The sequence below is a fragment of the Cebus imitator genome, unplaced genomic scaffold (assembly GCF_001604975.1).
Source record: "Cebus imitator isolate Cc_AM_T3 unplaced genomic scaffold, Cebus_imitator-1.0 Scaffold73, whole genome shotgun sequence".
NCBI classification, from domain to species: domain Eukaryota; kingdom Metazoa; phylum Chordata; class Mammalia; order Primates; family Cebidae; genus Cebus; species Cebus imitator.
The window spans coordinates 1,812,234-1,831,434 of record NW_016107388.1 but is presented as its reverse complement, the minus strand read 5'-3'; the positions used below and the strand labels follow the sequence as shown (position 1 = coordinate 1,831,434).

The window sequence follows — 19,201 nt, the reverse complement described above, 5'->3', positions numbered from 1 at the left end:
TCAAAATCCAAGTAGGAAATAAAAATTAAAATTTTATTAAATGCCTACAAAACAAAGATTAAATCTATCTTTTGTTAAATACATGTATAATTAAATGTTCATTACATGTTAAAATAATGTGTGAATCAGATTTTCTCGCTTTGCAGAAATTATTTAGTGTGCATAAAGTTGACTAAAAAATTCTAACAAGTGGCATATTAAATAGTCACTTTTAGTTAAGTAATTTCAAAAGAAAGCGATTAAACCAATGTCAAAGCATTTTGAACCTAAAATCACATATAATGTGCAGTGTCCTAAAAAGATTGTATGATATTATACATCCCCAGTGACATCCACAAGTTAATTATATCTATTGCTTAAAAAAAAACTTAATCCACACAGACTTGAGAGGGAAAAAATGTGGCACAAAAAAGCAGACCTATTTATTTTTCATGTCTTGCTTATAATAGTACTTAAATGATGATGCAATCAGGGATTTTCTATCTATCAGATAAATCAGATTCAACAGCAGTTTTTAGAAACTGTATGATATCTCCTTATTAATCCGAGCTATGCCTGGGTTATCTTACTGTATTGTTGGGATGATAGTTGAGATGTAAGCCGCTGTCACAGAGAGGAGAGGAGGTGCCACTGCTCTGATCACTTGGAGCGCCTGCAGGAGACAAAATCACAACACCCCACTGGTGAGAATGCTGTACCCTTCTAAACCGATGCCTTCCATTAAAATTTCAAGGTTACTCAATAATATCCAGTAAATCAGATAATACAATAAAATTTTATTTCACTTATACTAAAGCCAGAGTTTTGCAAGTAAGCCAAGTGACTACAGGCATCTGGATACTAAAAAAGACTTACAAAAATTTGTTTTCAATTTCAGAAACATTAAGGCTTTATTAAGGAAAATGTACAGCCTTATAAAAGTATTATTTTGTTTAATTATCTAAAGTGGCCTGCTTTTAGAAACCATACTTAGAATAATGTAAGATTTTGGTTATCTACAAAGTTCTAGTTAATGTCATATTTCAACCAACTGGTAAATCCTATCCTTAGAAACTATACTTTTCCCAATGCAAAAATGTTTGCATGTTCTCTGTTTTTATAGGTGCTCTTAGTTTGTATTCAAGTATTCATTAAAATTATCCAACTTTGTGTAATTGCAATGAAAAAACTTCCTAATATATGTATACATTAAAAAAGGAATATATATATATATATATATTTTGAGATAGAGTCTTTCTCTGTCGCCAGGCTTGAGTGCAATGGCGCAATCTTGGCTCACTGTAACCTCCGCTTCCTGGGTTCAAGGAATTCTCCTGCCTCAGCCTCCTGAGTAGCTGGAATTACAGGCGCAGGCCATCACGCCCAGGATGGTCTTGATGTCTTGACATCGTGATTCACCTGCCTCGGTCTCCCAAAGTGCTGGGATTACTGGCGTGAGCCACAGTGCCCAGCCTTACTGTTTGTTTTTTAAAGATGAGTAATGTCTTAAAGATTTGTCATTTTCTAAGATTTCCCAATTTAGCAACTTATTAGAGTTAGAATTAGTATACATAGTTCCTGACTTTTGATTACTTGGCATTTCTAAAGACACTTTTAAAAGTTACTAATGTTTATAAATATTATCTGTAAACATAATTGACTCTCAATTAATATTTGAAATATTATACTTGAATTCAAACAGCATAGGTCATAGGGAACACAACTTACATAATAGTAAATATGCTAAAAAATGATTTTGTTCTTATTTTTTGTTACTCTAAAATTCTGTAATTTTCCTGAAACTAAGAAAGGGAACACAGGCTTTCTTGCTATACTGATCTGGATATAATTTGTCTAATCTTTAAACTGTAAGAAACACCACACTATGTTTTAATTATTTTTCTTGTGAAGTTTATTTGCATTTTTGTCTTCTAAAACAACATTTTAATGTATATACATATTACTTTAAAGCATATACATTTTGAACTGAACAAAATAAAATACAACATATCAAACTCTGTGAATGAATCTTAAGTAGTCATTTGAATGAAATTTAAATATTTACATACATACACAAAAAGAAGGTAGGTGTAAACTCAATGATCTCAACAACTTAAGAATGAAGGAACAAATTAAACCAAAGCAAAATAAAATAAAATAAAATAAAAAAACTGGAAAAAAATAAAATAGAACAGAGAAAATAATAAAGAAAATTTACTAAGATAAATATCAGATCTTATGAAAAACAAATAAATTAAATAAACTCATAGCAAAAAAAATAATAATAATTTAGAAAAAAGAGAAAGAAAACACAAGTTACCGATATAATGAATGAAGGAGGGGTAATTACTGAGAGCTAACTGATGTTAAAAGGAATAATGAAAGGACATGATAAATAACTTCATGAAAGAAATTGACAACTTAAAGTGAACAAACACATTTTTTAAAAACCTAACCAAAACTTACAAAAGAAGGAAGAAACTATTAAAAGGGTCTTATAGTCATTCAAAGGATTAAATTCAGACAAAAGAAAAATTATAATTCTAGGAAGGTGTTCAATAATTTAAAAAGGAGACACTATCACTGTTAAGCTGATTCTTTCTGAAAATACGGAAGTTACAACTCTCCAACTCCTATAAAGACATAATAAACTTGATATCAAAACCCCACTAAACATCAGAAGAAAAGTGCAAGTGATGTCCCTTATGGATATATACAAGAAAAAAATATGTAAACAGTATATTAGCAAACCGAACCTAGTAATATATGAAAAATATGTCACGTCATGACCACATAAGTGGTATTTATTCTAGAAAAGCAAGCTTGGTTTTACATCCAAAATCCATTTTTAAACATTTACCACATCAACAGGCTAAAGAACAAAAGCATAAACATAATATTTCAATGTATGTAGAAAAATATTTCAGACAATTCACCATCAACTTTTGTTTTTTTATAAAAAAGGAAATTAAAAACTTTAGAATTCTAGGAATAGATGTGCTCCTCCACCTGATAAAGAACATCTTTAAATACCTATATCCAATATCCTAATTAATGACAAAAAACTGAATTATTCCCCCCTAGTATCAGTAGAAAGAAAGGGGTGTCTACTCTTAACATGTTGTTTAAAATAAAATGGAGGTCTTAACCACCGCAACAGGCAAGTCAAAAGAATTTTAAAAACGTAGACTGGAAAGGAGTAAGCAAACCTTATTTGCAGATAACAATTGTATATGTATAGAACCTTTAGGGATGCACAAAAGTCCTTCTAGAACTAAAAATAAAATTAAGCTATGTTGCAGTATGTTGACATATAAAATTAAATTGTATTTTATGTGCTGGCCATAAACAACTGCATAATGAAATTCTAAAATATCACAATAAAATTAAAACCTAAAATGCATATAAATACATTTAATGAAAGATATACAATAATTCCAAACTAAAAACACTAATATAGTGCTGAGAAAAAATAAATAAATAAATGACTAAGACTTAAGGGTTTTATCTCCAAATTGTTTATAAATTTAACTTAGTTCCACTCAAAATTCCACTACACTTTTTATACAAATTGGCATGCTATTTCTAAAATATGTGCAGCAATTCAATAGATCTAGAATAGCCAAACAATCTTCAATAATTGCAAAGTCTGTCTGGGCATGGTAGGTCATGCCTGTAATCCCATCACTTTGGGAAACCAAGGTAAGCAGATCACCTGAGGTCGGGAGTTCAAGACTAGACTGACCAACATGGAGAAATCCTCTCTCTACTAAAAATACAAAAATTAGCTGGGCATGGTAGTGCATGACTGTAATCCCAGCTACTTGGGACACTGATGCAGGAGGATAGTTTGAACCTGGGAGGCAGAGATTGTGGTGAGCCAAGATTGTACCATTGCACTCCAGCCTGTGGGCAACAAGAGCAAAACTGGTCTCAAAAAAAAAAAAAATTTGCAAAGTTGAAGAACCTATTTATTCTAGGTCACTTTAGGATATGTTACAATAATAAACAATGTGATTTTCATTTATAAAAATAGACATGTACATTAGTAGAAATAACAAAGTATCCCAAAATAGATCCAAACATGTATGATCAAATAATTACTATATATTTATATATATCAAATACACATATACACACACACATATAATTGATTCTTAACTAAGATGCACAAAATTATAAAATATAAACTTAAACATAAAAGCTAAAGCAACAAAGCTTCTAGAGGAAAACAAGAAAAAATATTTTTGCAACCTTGGGGTAGGGAAGTATGTCTTAGAGAGGTTACAAAAACAGTAAAAGAAAATAAAGCTTCTACTAACAAAGACAAACTCAAGTGAAAAATGTAGTTATGCAGACAAAGAGAAATTTTTATAACTTATATCACTGGCAAAAGGCTTATATAGAGAATTTTTTTTTAAAGTTATGCACTATAATAGTTAAAAGAGCAAGCTGGGCAAAGAGAAAGTTATGACTTCTCCTGCAGCAGACTTAAACATAGCTGCCCAGCAGCTCTGAATCGATCAACGGAGCTCCCAGCAAAGCACTTGAGCACTGATAAGGGACAGACTGTGTCCTCAAGTGGCTCCCAGACCACAATGTATCCAAAGAGGAACCTCATAAAGGAGAGATCTGGATGACATCAGGCAGGTACTCTTCCAGGACGAAGATAACAGAAGAAGAAAGTGGCAGCAACCCTTACTGTTCTGCAGCCCTCTCAGGTGACTCCCAGACAAGCAGGGTCTGGAGTGGATCTCCAGCAGTCCTGCAGCAGAGGGGCCTGGCCTGTTAGAAGGAAAACTAAAAAACAGAAAGAAATAGCTTCAACATCAACATCAACGAAAAGGACATCCACTCAAAGACCCCATCTGAAAGTCACCAACTTCAAAGGCCATAGGTAGATAAATCCACAAAGATGGAAAGAAACCAGTGCAAAAAGTATGAAAACATCAAGAACCAGAACGCCTCTCCTCCTCTAAGGGATCACAACTCCTCACCATCAAGGAAAGAAAGCTGGATGGAGAATGAATGTGATGAATTGACAGAGGCAGGCTTCAGAAGGTGGGTAATAACAAACTTCTCTGAGATAAAAGAACATGTTCCAACGCTATGCAAAGAAACTAAGAACCTTGAAAAAAGGTTACATGAAATGCTAACTAGAATAACTACCTTAGAGAAGAACATAAACGACTTGTTGGAGCTGAAAAACACAGCAAAGGAACTTCGTGAAGCATACACAAGTTTTAATAGTCAAATCAACCAAGCAGAAGAAAGGATATCAGAGAGTGAAGATCAACTCAATAAAATAAAATGAGAAGGCAAGATTAGAGAAAAAAGTGAAAAGAAATGAACAAAGCCTCTGAGAAATATGGGATTATGTGAAAAGACCTCATCTACATTTGATAAGTGTACCTGAATGTGATGGATAGCATGAATCTAAGCTGGAAAATGCTCTTCAGGATATTATCCAGGAGAACATCCACAACCTAGCAAGGCAAGCCACCATTCAAGTCCAGGAAATACAGAGAACACCACAAAGATATTCCTCAAGAAGAGAAACCCCAAGGCACATAATCGTTAGATTCACCAGGGTTGAAATGAAGGAAAAGACGCTAAGCACAGCCAGAGAGAAATGTTGGGTTACCCACAAAGGGAAGCCCATCAGACTCACAGTGGATCTCTCAGCAGAAACCCTACAAGCCAGAAGAGAGTGGGGCCAATATTCAAAATACTTTAAAGAAAATAACTTTCAACCTAGAATTTCATATCCAGCCAAACTAAGCTTCATAAGTGAAGGAGGAATAAAATCCTTTACGGACAAGCAATTGCTCAGAGATTTCATCACCACCAGGCCTGCCTTACGAGAGCTCCTGAAAGAAGCACTAAGTATGGAAAGGAACAACAAGTACCAGCCATTCCAAAAGTGTACCAAATGGTAAAGACCATTGACACAATGAAGAACCTGTGTAAACTAAAGGGCAAAACAACCAGCTAGCATCAAAATGGCAGGATCAAAGTCACTCATAACAATATCAACCTTAAATGTAAATGGGCTAAATGCCCCAATCAAAAGACACAGACTGGCAAATTGGATCAAGACCCATTAGTTTGCTGTATTAGGGAAACCCTTCTCACACGGAAGGGCACACATGTGCTCAAAATAGAGGAATGGAGAAGATTTACCAAGCAAATGGAGAGAAAAAAAAAAAAAAAAAAAAGTAGGAGTTGCAATCCTAGTCTCTGATAAAATGGACTTTAAATCAACAAAGATCAACAGAGACAAAGAAGGGCCTTACATAATGGTAATAGGATCACTGCAACAAGAATAGCTAATGATCCTAAATATATAAGCATCCAATAAAGGAGCACCCAGATACAGAAAGCAAGCTCTTAACTACCTAGAAAGAGACTTAGATTTCCACACAATAACAGTGGGAGACTTTAACACTCCATTGGCCATAAGATCAAAGAGACAGAAAATTAACAAGGATTTCCAGGACTTCAATTAAGATTTGGACCAAGCAGAGCTAATAGACATCTGCATAACTCTCCACCCCAAATCCACATAATATATATTCTTCTCAGCACCACAATTCCACTTATTCTAAAATTGACCCCGTATTTGGAAGTAAATCGCTCCTCAGCTAATGCAAAAGAACAGAAATCATAACAGACCACCGTGCAATCAAATTAGAACTCAGGATTAAGAAACTAACTCAGAACCGCACAACTTCATGGAAACTGAACAACTGGCTCCTGAATGTTGACTGGATGAACAATGAAATGAAGGTAGAAATAAAGATGTTCTTCAAAACGAAGGAGAACAAAGAGACAATGTATCCGAACCTCAGGGACACATTTAAAGCACTGTCTAGAGGGAAATTTATAGCAATAAACCCCCACATGAGAAGCAAGGAAAGAGCTAACATTGACACCCTATCATCAAAATTGAAAGAGACAGAGGAGCAAGATCAAAAAAACTCACAAGCTAGCAGAAGACAAGAAATAACTAAAATCAGAGCAGAACTGAAGGAGATAGAGGCACAAAAAATCCTTCAAAAAAATCAATAAATCGGGGAGCTGGTTATTTGAAAAGGTCAACAAAATAGACCACTAGCCAGATTAATAAAAATGGAAAGAAGAATCAAATAGATGTAATAAAAAACAATAAAGGGGATATCACTACCGATTTCACAGAAATACAAACTACCATCAGAGATTACTACAAGCAACTCTATGCACATAAACCAGTAAACCTGTAAGAAATGGAGAAATTCCTGGACACTTGCACCCTCCCAAGCCTAAACCAGGAAGAAGTTGAAACCTTGAATAGACCAATAACAAGGTCTAAAGTGATACAGCAATTAGTAGCTTACCAATCAAAAAAAGTCCAGGTCCAGATGGGTTCACAGCCAAATTCTACCAGATGTGCAAAGTGGAGCTGGTACCACTCCTTCTGAAACTATTCCAAACAGTACAAAAGGAGGGAATCCTTCCCAAATCATTTTACAAGACCAACATCATCCTGACACCAAAACCCAGCAGAGACTCAACAAAAAGAAAATTTCATGCCAATGTCCATGATGAACATAGAAGCAAAAATCTTCAATAAAATACTGGCAAACTTAAGAGCTTCTGTACAGCAAAAGAAACAATCATTAGAGTGAACTGGCAACCAACAGAATGGGAAAAATTTTTGTCAATCTACCCATCTGACAAAGAGTTACTATCCAGAATCTACAAAGAACTAAAACAAATTTACAGGAAAAGAAAAACAGACAACCCCATTCAAAAGTGGGGGAAGAATATGAACAGACACTTTTAAAAAGAAGACATATACGAGGCCAACAAACATATGAAAAAATGCTCATCATCACTGGTCATTAGAGAAATGCAAATCAAAATCACGTTGAGATACCATCTCACACCAGTTAGAATGGTGATAATTAAAAACTCTGAAGACAACAGATGCTGGAGAGGATGTGGAGAAACAGGAACACTTTTACACTGTTGGTGCGAGTACAAATTAGTTCAATCATTTTGGAAGACACTGTGGCAATTTCTGAAGGACCTAGAAATAGAATTACCATTTGACCCAGCAATCCCATTACTGGGCATATATCCAAGGACTATAAATCATTCTATTATAAAGACACATGCACACGTATGTTCATTGCGGCACTGTTTACAATAGCAAAGACCTGGAACCAACCAAAATGCCTGTCAATGATAGACTGGACAAGGAAAATGTGTCACATATACACCATGGAATACTATGCAGGCATAAAAAACGGTGAGTTCATGTCCTTTCTAGGGACATGGATGAATCTGGAAACCATAATTCTCAGCAAACCGAAGTAAGAACAGAAAATCAAACATCACGTATTCTCACTTACAGGCGGATATTAAACAATGAGAACACAGGAACACAGGGAGGGCAGCATCACACACTGGGTTCTGTTGAGGGGGCTTGGGGTGAGACATTTGAAGAATAAAAGGAAAGTAGAATGAGAAAAGTGAAGAAAGGCTAAGAGGTTTATATGATACTATCAAGCAGAACAATATATACATTATAAAAGCCTGAGAAAAACAGGGAGATAGGCAGAGAGCTTCTTTAAAGAAATAATTTTCAAAAGTGTCCCAAATCTGAGGAAGAAAATCAACATCCAATTGATCTGGAAGAAACTTGAAGATCTCCAACTAGGATGAGGCTAAAAAGGCTCACACTGAAATCCATTATTATCACTGTAAAAAGTCACAAATAAATAGACAATCTTAAAAGCTGCAAGAAAAAAACCACGAATTTTTAGGTAAAAGGAAGATCTCATAGATCAACACATTTCTCAGCAGAAACATTATAGGGAGAAAGGAGTGGGATGATATTTTCAAATTGATGAAAGAAAATAAAATCAGCCAATACAGACTAACATACCCAGCAAACCTGTCCAATAAATGTGAAGGAGAAATAAAGATCTTCCTAAATAACAAAAACCATGGGACTTCATCACCACTGGACCTGTTTTACAAAAAATGCTAATGAGAGTTCTTCAAGTTGAAGTAAAAGAACACTAGACAGGGCCGGGCGCGGTGGCTCAAGCCTGTAATCCCAGCACTTTGGGAGGCCGAGGTGGGTGGATCACGAGATCAAGAGATCGAGACCATCCTGGCCAACACAGTGAAACCCCGTCTCTACTAAAAATACAAAAAATTAGCTGGGCATGGTGGCGCGTGCCTATAATCCCAGCTACTCAGGAGGCTGAGGCAGGAGAATTGCCTGAACCCGGGAGGCGGAGGTTGCGGTGAGCCGAGATCGCGCCGTTGCATTCCAGCCTGGGTAACAAGAGCGAAACTCCGTCCCAAAAAAAAAGAACACTAGACAGAAATAGAAATACATATAAAAAATAAAGTTCTCTGGTAAAGGTAAAGATGTAGACAAATATAGAATCCTATAATGAAGTGTGCATTTATAATAATTTTTATTGTGATACAGAATTTAAATGATGAAAATAACAATACAGTCATTCCTTCATGGGAGATTGATTCCAGGACTCCCTGCACATACCAAAATTCATACCTGCTCTAGTCCTTCATATAAAATGGTGTAGTATTTGCATATAGCCTACACACATCCTTCAGTATACTTTAAATCATCTCTAGATTATATATAATACCAAATAAAATGTAAATGATATGTATGTAGTCGTTATACTGTACTGTTTATCTGTATTATTTTTATTGTTGTATAATTTTTAATTAATAATTTTGATTCACAGTAGGCTAAATTCACAGATGTGGTATCCACAGATACAGAGGGCCAAGTATACCTATACAAGCGTGTTAATGGATATAAAATAGAACAAGTTGTAATCATAAGGCAGTAGAATTTGGCATGTGATTGACATAATTTAAACCTCTCAGTTTAAATTAGCTTATTTAAAAACAGTTAATAGTATTTAATAAATTATATTAACTTATTTCCTGACTTATTTTTAATAGGAAATAATAATTTAACAAGTATATTTCTCCTTTAAAAACTAAGTAAAAGGGAATTAATAACAAGATTGTGAGATAGAAATCTCTATATTTCATTCCCCAACAAAGACATTAACTTGAAACCAATATATGGTACATAGGTGGGGAGAGGTTGTAAAGGACTAAGATCTTTATACTGTGATTGTTATCCATTTAAAATAGATGTTTATAGGATATCCTATGCAATACCTATGGGAACCACAGAAAAACCTATAAAGTATAAAGAGTAGAAATTGATAAAACGATCGAAGCATGGAACTACAAAAAACGAGGAAACAAATAAAAATAGCAAAAGAGAAAAAGAGGGGCATGTAATATAAGACATACAGAGAACAACAAAACGACAGCAGTAAGTGCTTCCGTATCAGTAATTATTTAAACATAAGTGGAATAAACTTCCCAATTCACAGACATAAAGTGGTTAAGTGGGTTTTAAAAAGCAATATCCAGGTACAGGCATACCTCATTTTATCACACTTTGCTTGTTATTATGCTTCGCAGATACTGCGATTTTTACAAATTGAAGGTTTGTGACAACCGTGGATCCAGCAGATCTATAGGCTGTATTTATAACAGCTTGTGCTCACTTTGTGTTTTTGTGTCACATTTTTGTAACTCCCACAGTATTTCAAACTTTTTCATTATTATTATATGTGTTATGGTGATCTGTGATCAGTGACCATTGATGTCACTATTGTAATTATTTTGGAGCGTCACAAACCATGCCACATAAGACAAGGAGCTCAATGGATAAATGTTGTATGTGTTTTGACAGATCAACTGACCAGGTGTTCCCCATCTCTCTCCCTCTCTTTAGGCCTCCATATTCCCTAAGATACAATAATATTGAAATTAGAACATTGAATAAGCCTACAATGGTCTCTAAGTGTTCAAGTAAAAGAAAGAGTTGCACGTCTCTCACTTCAAGTCACAAGCTAGAAAATAGTAAGCTTAGTGAAGAAGGCACACTGAAAGCCAAGATAAGCCAAAAGCTTAGCCGCTTCTGCCAGTTAGCCAAGTTGTGAATGCCAAGGAAAAGTGTTTGAAGGAAGTTAAAAGTGTTGCTCTAGTGAACACATGCATGATTAAGTGAAACTTATTGCTGAAAGAGAAAAGTTTTAGTGGTCTGGATAGAGTATCAAACCAGCCACAGCCATCCCTTAAGCCAAATCTTCATCCAGAGCAAGATGCTAACTCTCTTCAATTCTATAAAGGCTGAGAATTGAGGAAGGTAACAGAAAAAAAAAGTTTGAAGATAGCAAATGTTGCTTTATGGGACTCAAGAAAAGAAATTGTCATCGTTTATAAATTACAAGTTGAAGAAATGAGAGCCGTTGTAGAAGTTTTAGTAAATTATCTAGAACGTATAACTAGGGCTATGATCAGTGATGCACCTGGCTTCATTACAAAACGGATTTTTGATGTATCTATTAAATAGCCTCATATTAGAAGAAGACTTTCATAGGCAGAAGAAGACTTTCATAGGTAGAAGGAAGGCATCTAAGACTTTCATAGGTAGAGGGAAGTCAATGTCTGCCTTCAAAGCTTCAGTGAACTCTCTCATTAGGGGCTAATGCAGCCGCCGGCTATCAGTTGAATCCCATATTTTTATTTACCATTCTGAAAATTCTAGGGCCCTGATAGGTCCCCTAATAATTACAATAAATCTACTCTGCCTGTCTTCTAGAAACGGAGCAACAAAACCTAGATGGCAGCGTATCTGCTTACAGCAAGGTTTACTGAATATTTAAGTCCACTGCTGAGACCTACTGCTCAGAAACACACACACACACACACACCAAAACACACACCAAAACCAATTTATTTTCAACAATTACTGCTTATTGATAATGCACTCGGTCACCCAAGAGTACTAATGAAGGTGGACAAGATTAATGGTGTTTTCATGCCTGCTAACACAAAATCCATTCTGATGCTCATGAATCAAAAAGAAATGTTAATTTTCAAGTCATATTATTTAAGAAATATATTAAATAAAGGGATTACTCTGATGGATCTGAGCAGTCAGTTGAAAACCTCCCAGAAATAATTTGGATTGTAGATACTATTAAGACTATTCATGATTAATATTGATGGGAGCAGGTCAAAATATCAACATTAAGAGGCATTTGGAAGAGGTTGATGCTAACCCTCATGCATGACTTTGAGGAGTTCAAGACTTCTCAAAGTGAAAGCAGTAAGCGTAGATGTGATGGAAATGGTTGGAGGACTACAATCAGAAGTAGATCCTGAAGATGTAACTAAATTGTTCCAATCTCATATGTGGTTTCTAAAGATGGAATCTATTATTGGTGAAGATGCCATGAACATTGTTAAAATGACAACAAAGAATTTGGAATATTTCGTGAACTTAGTTGAGAAGAAGGTTACAGTGTTTTAGAAGGTGGACTAATTTTGAAAGAAGTTCTATTATGGGTAAAATCCCCCAAGAAGATTGCATGTTACAGAGAAATCTTTCATAAAAAGAAGAGTTATTGGATGTGACAAACTTCATTGTTGTCTATTTTAAGGTAAGCATCACTCTGTTCAGTCAGCAACCATCAATACGGAGGCTAACAAAAAGGCTGCAACTCAGTCAAGGCTCAGATGATTCTTAGCATGTTTTAGCATAAAGTATTTTTAATTAAGGTACGTGTATTTTTATACATAATGACACTATGGAACATATGATAGACCATAACATAAGAATAAGCATAACATTTACATGCACAGAGAAGCTAAATAATTTGGGCATTTTCCTTTATTGCTATTTTTCCTTTATTTTACTGGTCTGGAACTGAACCTGCAATATCGTCAATATATATTTATGTATTCTGTCAACTACAAACTATCTTTAGGTTTATGACAAACACAGGCTGAGAGTGAAATTACAGAGAAAGATATTTCATGCAAATGATAAAAAAGGGGAGCAAAGTGGCTATATTTATTCCAGACAAAACAGACTTTAAATTAAAAAAACTTTACAATGGAAGACATTTTATAATGGTAAAACTGTCAATTCATCATGAAGATATAACAACTATAAAAATACATATGCATATAACAGCCAGGCACTCAAATATATGAAGCAAACATTGACAGATTAAAGGGATAGACAGTGACACAATAATAGTAGGACATTTAAGTCCTCAACTTCTAACAATTTATAGAACAACTACACAGAAAAAAATGACAAAATGGAGGATTTGGGTGACACTAAAGTCTAATTTGGCTTAATGCATATACAGAACACTCCACTCAACAATGAGATACACATCACTCTTACATGTACACAAAATATTCTCCCTAATAGTTTACATGTGAGGTCACAAAACAAGTCTTATTGAATTTAGGAAAATTGAAATCATATCAAATATCTTTTCTGATAAAATGGCATTAAACTAGAAATCAATAGCAGAGAGGAAATTGGAAAATAAACAAATGAGTGGAAATTAAAAAATGAACTTTTGAAGAACCAATCAGTCAAAAAAGAAATCACAAGGGAATTAAACATATTTTAAACAATATCTAACAAATTAAAATGAAACACAACATACAAAACTCATGGGATACAGCAAAAGCATTACTAAGAGACAAAAATTTATCAGTAAACATTTGTATTTTATAGAAGTACCTTACAAAATAATTTAAAAGCCTCAGATCTACAATTTTACTCTTCAAAAAATTAGAAAAAGAAACAAACTAAACCCAAGGTAGTAGAAGGAGAGCAATTATAAAGATTAGAGCAGAAATAAATGGAAAGGAAAACAGAAAAACTATATGAAACATTAAGCAAAGAGCTGGTTTATTGAAACGATCAACAATATTGACAAAACCTGCGCTAGGCTAAAGAAAAGTAGAAAATGTAAATAAAAATCAGAAATGAAAGAGTAGACATTACAACTGATGCCACAGAAACAAAAAGGATTGTTGGAGACTAATATGGACAATTAGGTGACAACAAACTGGATAATCTAGAAAAAAAAAGAGATAACTCTCTAGAAATATGCAACATACCAATAATCAATTAGGAAGAAATAAAAAATACAGACAGATACATAACTAGTAAGGTGATTGAATCTTTAATCAATTACTCGCAATAAAAGAAGAGCCCAGAACCAGAAGGTTTCATTGTAGAACTTTACCAAGCATTTAAAGAAGAATTAGCACTGATCCTTCTCATATTCTTTCAAAAAAATTTGATGAGGGGGAAGCAGTTTCCAACTTGAGGTGAGCATTATACAGATATCAAAACCAGACAAAATACTACAAAAATAAAAGTAGAAACTAATACTCCCGATGAATATTAATGCAAAAGTCCTCCAAAAGATAATAAAAAACTGAATTCAACAACAAATTTAAAAGAGTATACACCATGAACAAGTGTGATTTATTCCTGAAATGCAAGAATGGTTCAACATAAAACCAAAAAAATCTATCCATGTAATTATCATACCACACAAACAGAATGGAAAAAAAAATCTACATAATCATCTCAATTGATGAAGAAAAAAGCATTTGCCAAACTCCATAAATTTTCACAATTTAAAACATAATAAAATTTACAAACTAGGAATAGAAGGAGATTACCTAGACACAATAAAGGTCATGTATAAAAAGTCCACAGCTAACATTATAGTGAATTATGAAAAACTGAAAGTTTTTCCTCTAAGATTAGGAATAAGGCAAGGATCCCCACTCTTAAGTCTTCTATTCAACATGCAATCAGAAGTCCTAGCCAGAAGCAATTAGGCAAGACTAAGAAATAAAAGTTGCTCAAGTCCAAAAGAAGAAGTAAAATTATTTTTGCTTGCTGATAGGAGCTTAGATGTAGAAAACTCTAAAGTTTAAACACACAAAAAACTATTAGAACTAATAAACAAATTTAAGGAAGTTGCAGAATAAACAACACACAAAAGTCAGTTACATTTCTTTTCATTAATAGTAAAAAATAAAAACAATTTTATTTATAATTTATAATAGAATCAAAAATAATAATTAGGAATAATCAAAACCAAAAAGTTAAAAAGTCTTGTACACTGAAAACTACAAAACATCATTGAGAAATTAAAGATGAAACAAATAAATGGAAAGACATCCCATGTTGATGTATTGGAAAAATTAATATTGTTAAAATGTCCATACTAAGCAATGTGATGTATAGGTTCAATGCAATCCCTATTAAAGTTGCAATGGTATTATTACACAGTAAAAGAAAAGCTATGCTGAAATTCATATGGAGCCTCAAAGAATTCTGAATAGTTAAAAAAAAATTCCTGAAAAAGAGTAACAGAACTGGGGCTTCACACTTTCTGACCTCAAGATACATTACAAAGATGCAGTAATCAAAACAATGTGGTACTGGAATTAACGCAGACACACAGAAGAATGGAACAGAATAACCCTGAAATTAATTCTCAAAATGCAATTAAATTATGTTAACAAAAATGTTAATTCTTCTTTTCTATTAATTATATTGGTAAAACTGGATATCCTCATGGTAAGAATGTTGGGCACTTATACTATGTATAAAATATTGACTCAAAACAAATTAAATACCTAAACATTAGACTTGAAACCGTAAAAAATCCTAGAAGAAAACTTAGATTAAAATCTTTATGACATTGGATTTGGCAATTATTTCCTGGCTATCACACCAAAACCACAAGCATTGGAGGCAAAATAGACATGAATACAGAACAATTAAGAATTTTGTAAAATAAATAAAATGATCAACAGAGTGAGGCAGCAACCTCTGAATTAGAAGAAAATATTTTCAAACTGTATGTCTGATAATAAGAATATTTGAAGAATTCTTACAACTCAACAACAACAAAACAAATAATCAGATTTAAAGCTGGACAGAAGACCTGAGTAGATATGTCTTCAAGGAAGATATGCAAATGGCGAACATATATGTGAAAAGATGCTCAACATCACTGATTATCAGGGAAATTCAAGTCAAAACCACAGTGAGTTACCACTTGACAACCGTTAGAATAGATACTATCAAAACCAAAACAAAACAAAGCAAAAAACAGAAAATAAGGAGTGTTGGTGACCATATGGAGAAATTGGAAGCTTTGCCACTGTTACTTAGAGTGTAAAAATGATGCAGCTACTATGGAAAATGGTATGACCATTCTTCAAAAAATTAAAAATAGAATTACCATATGATGCAGCAATACTACTGCTGAGTATATATCCAAAATAACTGAAAGCAAAGTTGTGAATGATATTTGTACACTCATGTTCACTGCAGCATTAGTCACAATAACCATGATGTGGAACCAACCTAAGTGCTCACTGATTGATGGATGAATAAAGAAAATAAACATATGTTACACAATAATGTGCATAGGCTTAAGATTACTCTTCTGAACACTTAAAATGGTACAGACGGTAAATTTTATGTTGTGTTATTTACCACAATAAAAAATATGTTCACTTGGGAAATAAATTTGGCATTTTGTATATTTTAATTTACTCATTTATTTTTGACATGAAGTCTCATTCTGTCACCCAAGCTGGAGTACATTGGCATGATCTCAGATCACTGCATCCTCCACCTACCAGGCTCAAACCATCCTCCCACCTCAGCCTCCCAACTAGCTGAAATCACAGGCACACGCCACAATGCCCAACTAAATATTTCTTGTAGAGATGGAGTTTTGCCATGTTGTTCAGTTTAGTCTTAAACTCCTGGCACAGATGATCTGTTGGCCTTGGCCTCACAAAATGCTGGGATTACAGGCATGAGCTACTGCACCCCTTCAAATTTGGCAATTTACTAACAAGTTAATTATGCATCTATCTAGTCACTCAGCAATTCCATTCTTAGGTATTTATTGTAGTAAAATAAAATTACAAAACTTCCAAAAGCCTTGTACAAGAAGCTTCCAGTGATGAGATTGCTGAGTTGAATGGTATATACCCAAAATACATAAATCATTCTATTATAAAGACATATGCATGCATACATTCATTGCAATACTATTCACAATAGCAAAGACATCGAATCAACCTAAATGCCCATCAACGATATACTGGCTAACAAAAAAAGTTATACAAATACACCATGGATTACTATACCACCACAAAAAAAGAACGAGATCATGTCCATTGCAGGGACATGGATGGGTGGAGTTGGAGGCCATTATCCTTAGCAAACTAACACAAGAACAGAAAACCAAATACTTCACATTCTCACTTAGAAGTGAGAGCTCCGAGGCAGGCAAATCACAAAGTCAAGAGATCGAGACCACCCTGACCAACATGGTGAAACCCCGTCTCTACTAAAAATACAAAAATTAGCTGGGCGGGGTGGCATGCACCTGTAGTCCCAGCTACTTGGGAGGCTGAGGCAGGAGAATTGCTTGAACCTGGGAGGCGGAGTTTGCAGTGAACCGAGATCGCGCCACTGCACTCCAGCCTGGCGCCTGGTGACAGAGTGAGACTGTCTCAAAAATAAATAAATAAATGAATAAATAAATAAATAAATAAAAAGAAGTGAGAGCTAAATGATGAGAACACATAGACAAATAGAGGGGAACCAAACACACTGGTGCCTTTCAGAGAGTGTAGCGTGGTAGGAGGGTTAGGATCAGGAAAAATAACTAGTGGTTACTAAGCTTAATATCTGATTTGTGTACACTGAACCCCAATGACACAAGTTTACCTGTGTAAGAAGTCTGCACTTTTTCCTCAGAACTTAAAAAACAAGTTAAAAAAAAAAAAAAAAAAGAATGTTGGCTAGGCGCAGTGGCTCACACCTGTAATCCCAGCACTTTGGGAGGCTGAGGTGGGCAGATCACAGGGACAGGAGTTCGAGACCAGCCTGGCCAACAAAGTGGAACCCCATCTCTACTAAAAATACAAAAATTAGTCAGGTGTGGTGGCACGTGCTACTAGTCCCAGGTACTCAGGAGATTGAGTGAGGGGAATTGCTTGAACCTGGGAAGCGGAGGTTGCAGTGAGCCAAGATCATACCATTGCACTCCAGCCTGGATGACAGAGTGAGACGAAAGAAAGAAAGAAGAAAGAAAGAAAGAGAGAGAGAGAGAGAGAGAAGGAAAGAGAGAGAAAGAAAGAAAGAAGGAAAGAAAGAAAGAAAGAAAGAAAGAAAGAAAGAAAGAAAGAAGGAAGGAAGGAAGGAAGGAAGGAAGGAAGGAAGGAAGGAAGGAAGGAAGGAAGGAAGGAAGGAAAGAAGGAAGGAAGGAAGGAAGGGAAAGAAAAGAATTTTCCCAGCAGCTTTCTTTATTATAGCAAAATACTGGAAACAGTGCTGGTATCTTCAATAGAAAAATGCATTAATAAATGTAGTCCATTTACACAATGCAATAATAAACAGCAATATAAATGAACAAACTAAGAAATGTGCAGCATACATTAATCTGAAAGAAATTATTCATATAGAAAAAAGCCAGAATAAAAAATAAATAAGTGTAATTCCATTCTATAAAGTTCTGGAAGAGGCAAAATAATGCATGATGGAGAAAGTGTAAGTGAGCAGTCATTTCTGGGGCTGTTATTTACTGGGAACAGTTTTATGATTGTAAGAAGTGGATTAAGCAAATGTGTGCCTTTTCAGAACTGACCCAACTGTGCAAGATCTTCACATTTTATTGCATACAAATTATGTTTCAGTGAAAACTATATTCTTCTTCAATTTTTCGATGAAAGTATTAGATAATATACGTTTCATTTTAGAAAATGGAACAGGGAAATAAAATTGATAAATAACTTTCTAAGTAGTTCTACATAAATTAGTACATTTCTACAAAAGCAAATGCTTTCTTCCACCTTCCTTTTCTCATCATGACAACTTAAGCACACATTCTTGTTTAGCAAGACCAGTAATCAAATCAAAGTATTTCATTTTAGTTAGAGAAAATATATTCACCAAATATTCTGATGAAATTTAATACATATGCGTAATGCATACATGATATTTAATATGCTTATTTTTAAAGCAAATATTACCTCTCCAATTGTAGGTTAGGAAAAAACTGTAATGTCGTGGATACATTCTTCAAGAAAAATAGGGGGGACGATCCAAGATGGCCGTTTAGGAACAGCTCAGGATTGCAGCTCCCCGTGAAAGCGCAGAGGGTGAGTGGACGCCGCGTTTTTATTGCCCACAGACTAGGAAATTCCCGGGCAGAGGTGCTCCACGGTCGCCAGCGCGGCT

General features: G+C 34.5%; 1 protein-coding gene across 1 annotated transcript in view; it reads right to left on the bottom strand.

The window, feature by feature from the left end:
• SNTG1 (syntrophin gamma 1) overlaps positions 1-19,201 on the bottom strand; it is a 610,136-nt gene that overhangs the window by 255,775 nt on the left and 335,160 nt on the right. Inside the window, exon 10 of the mRNA XM_017531764.2 lies at positions 570-652. Coding sequence (XP_017387253.1) covers positions 570-652 — 83 coding nt within the window. The remainder of the gene's footprint in view (positions 1-569; positions 653-19,201) is intronic.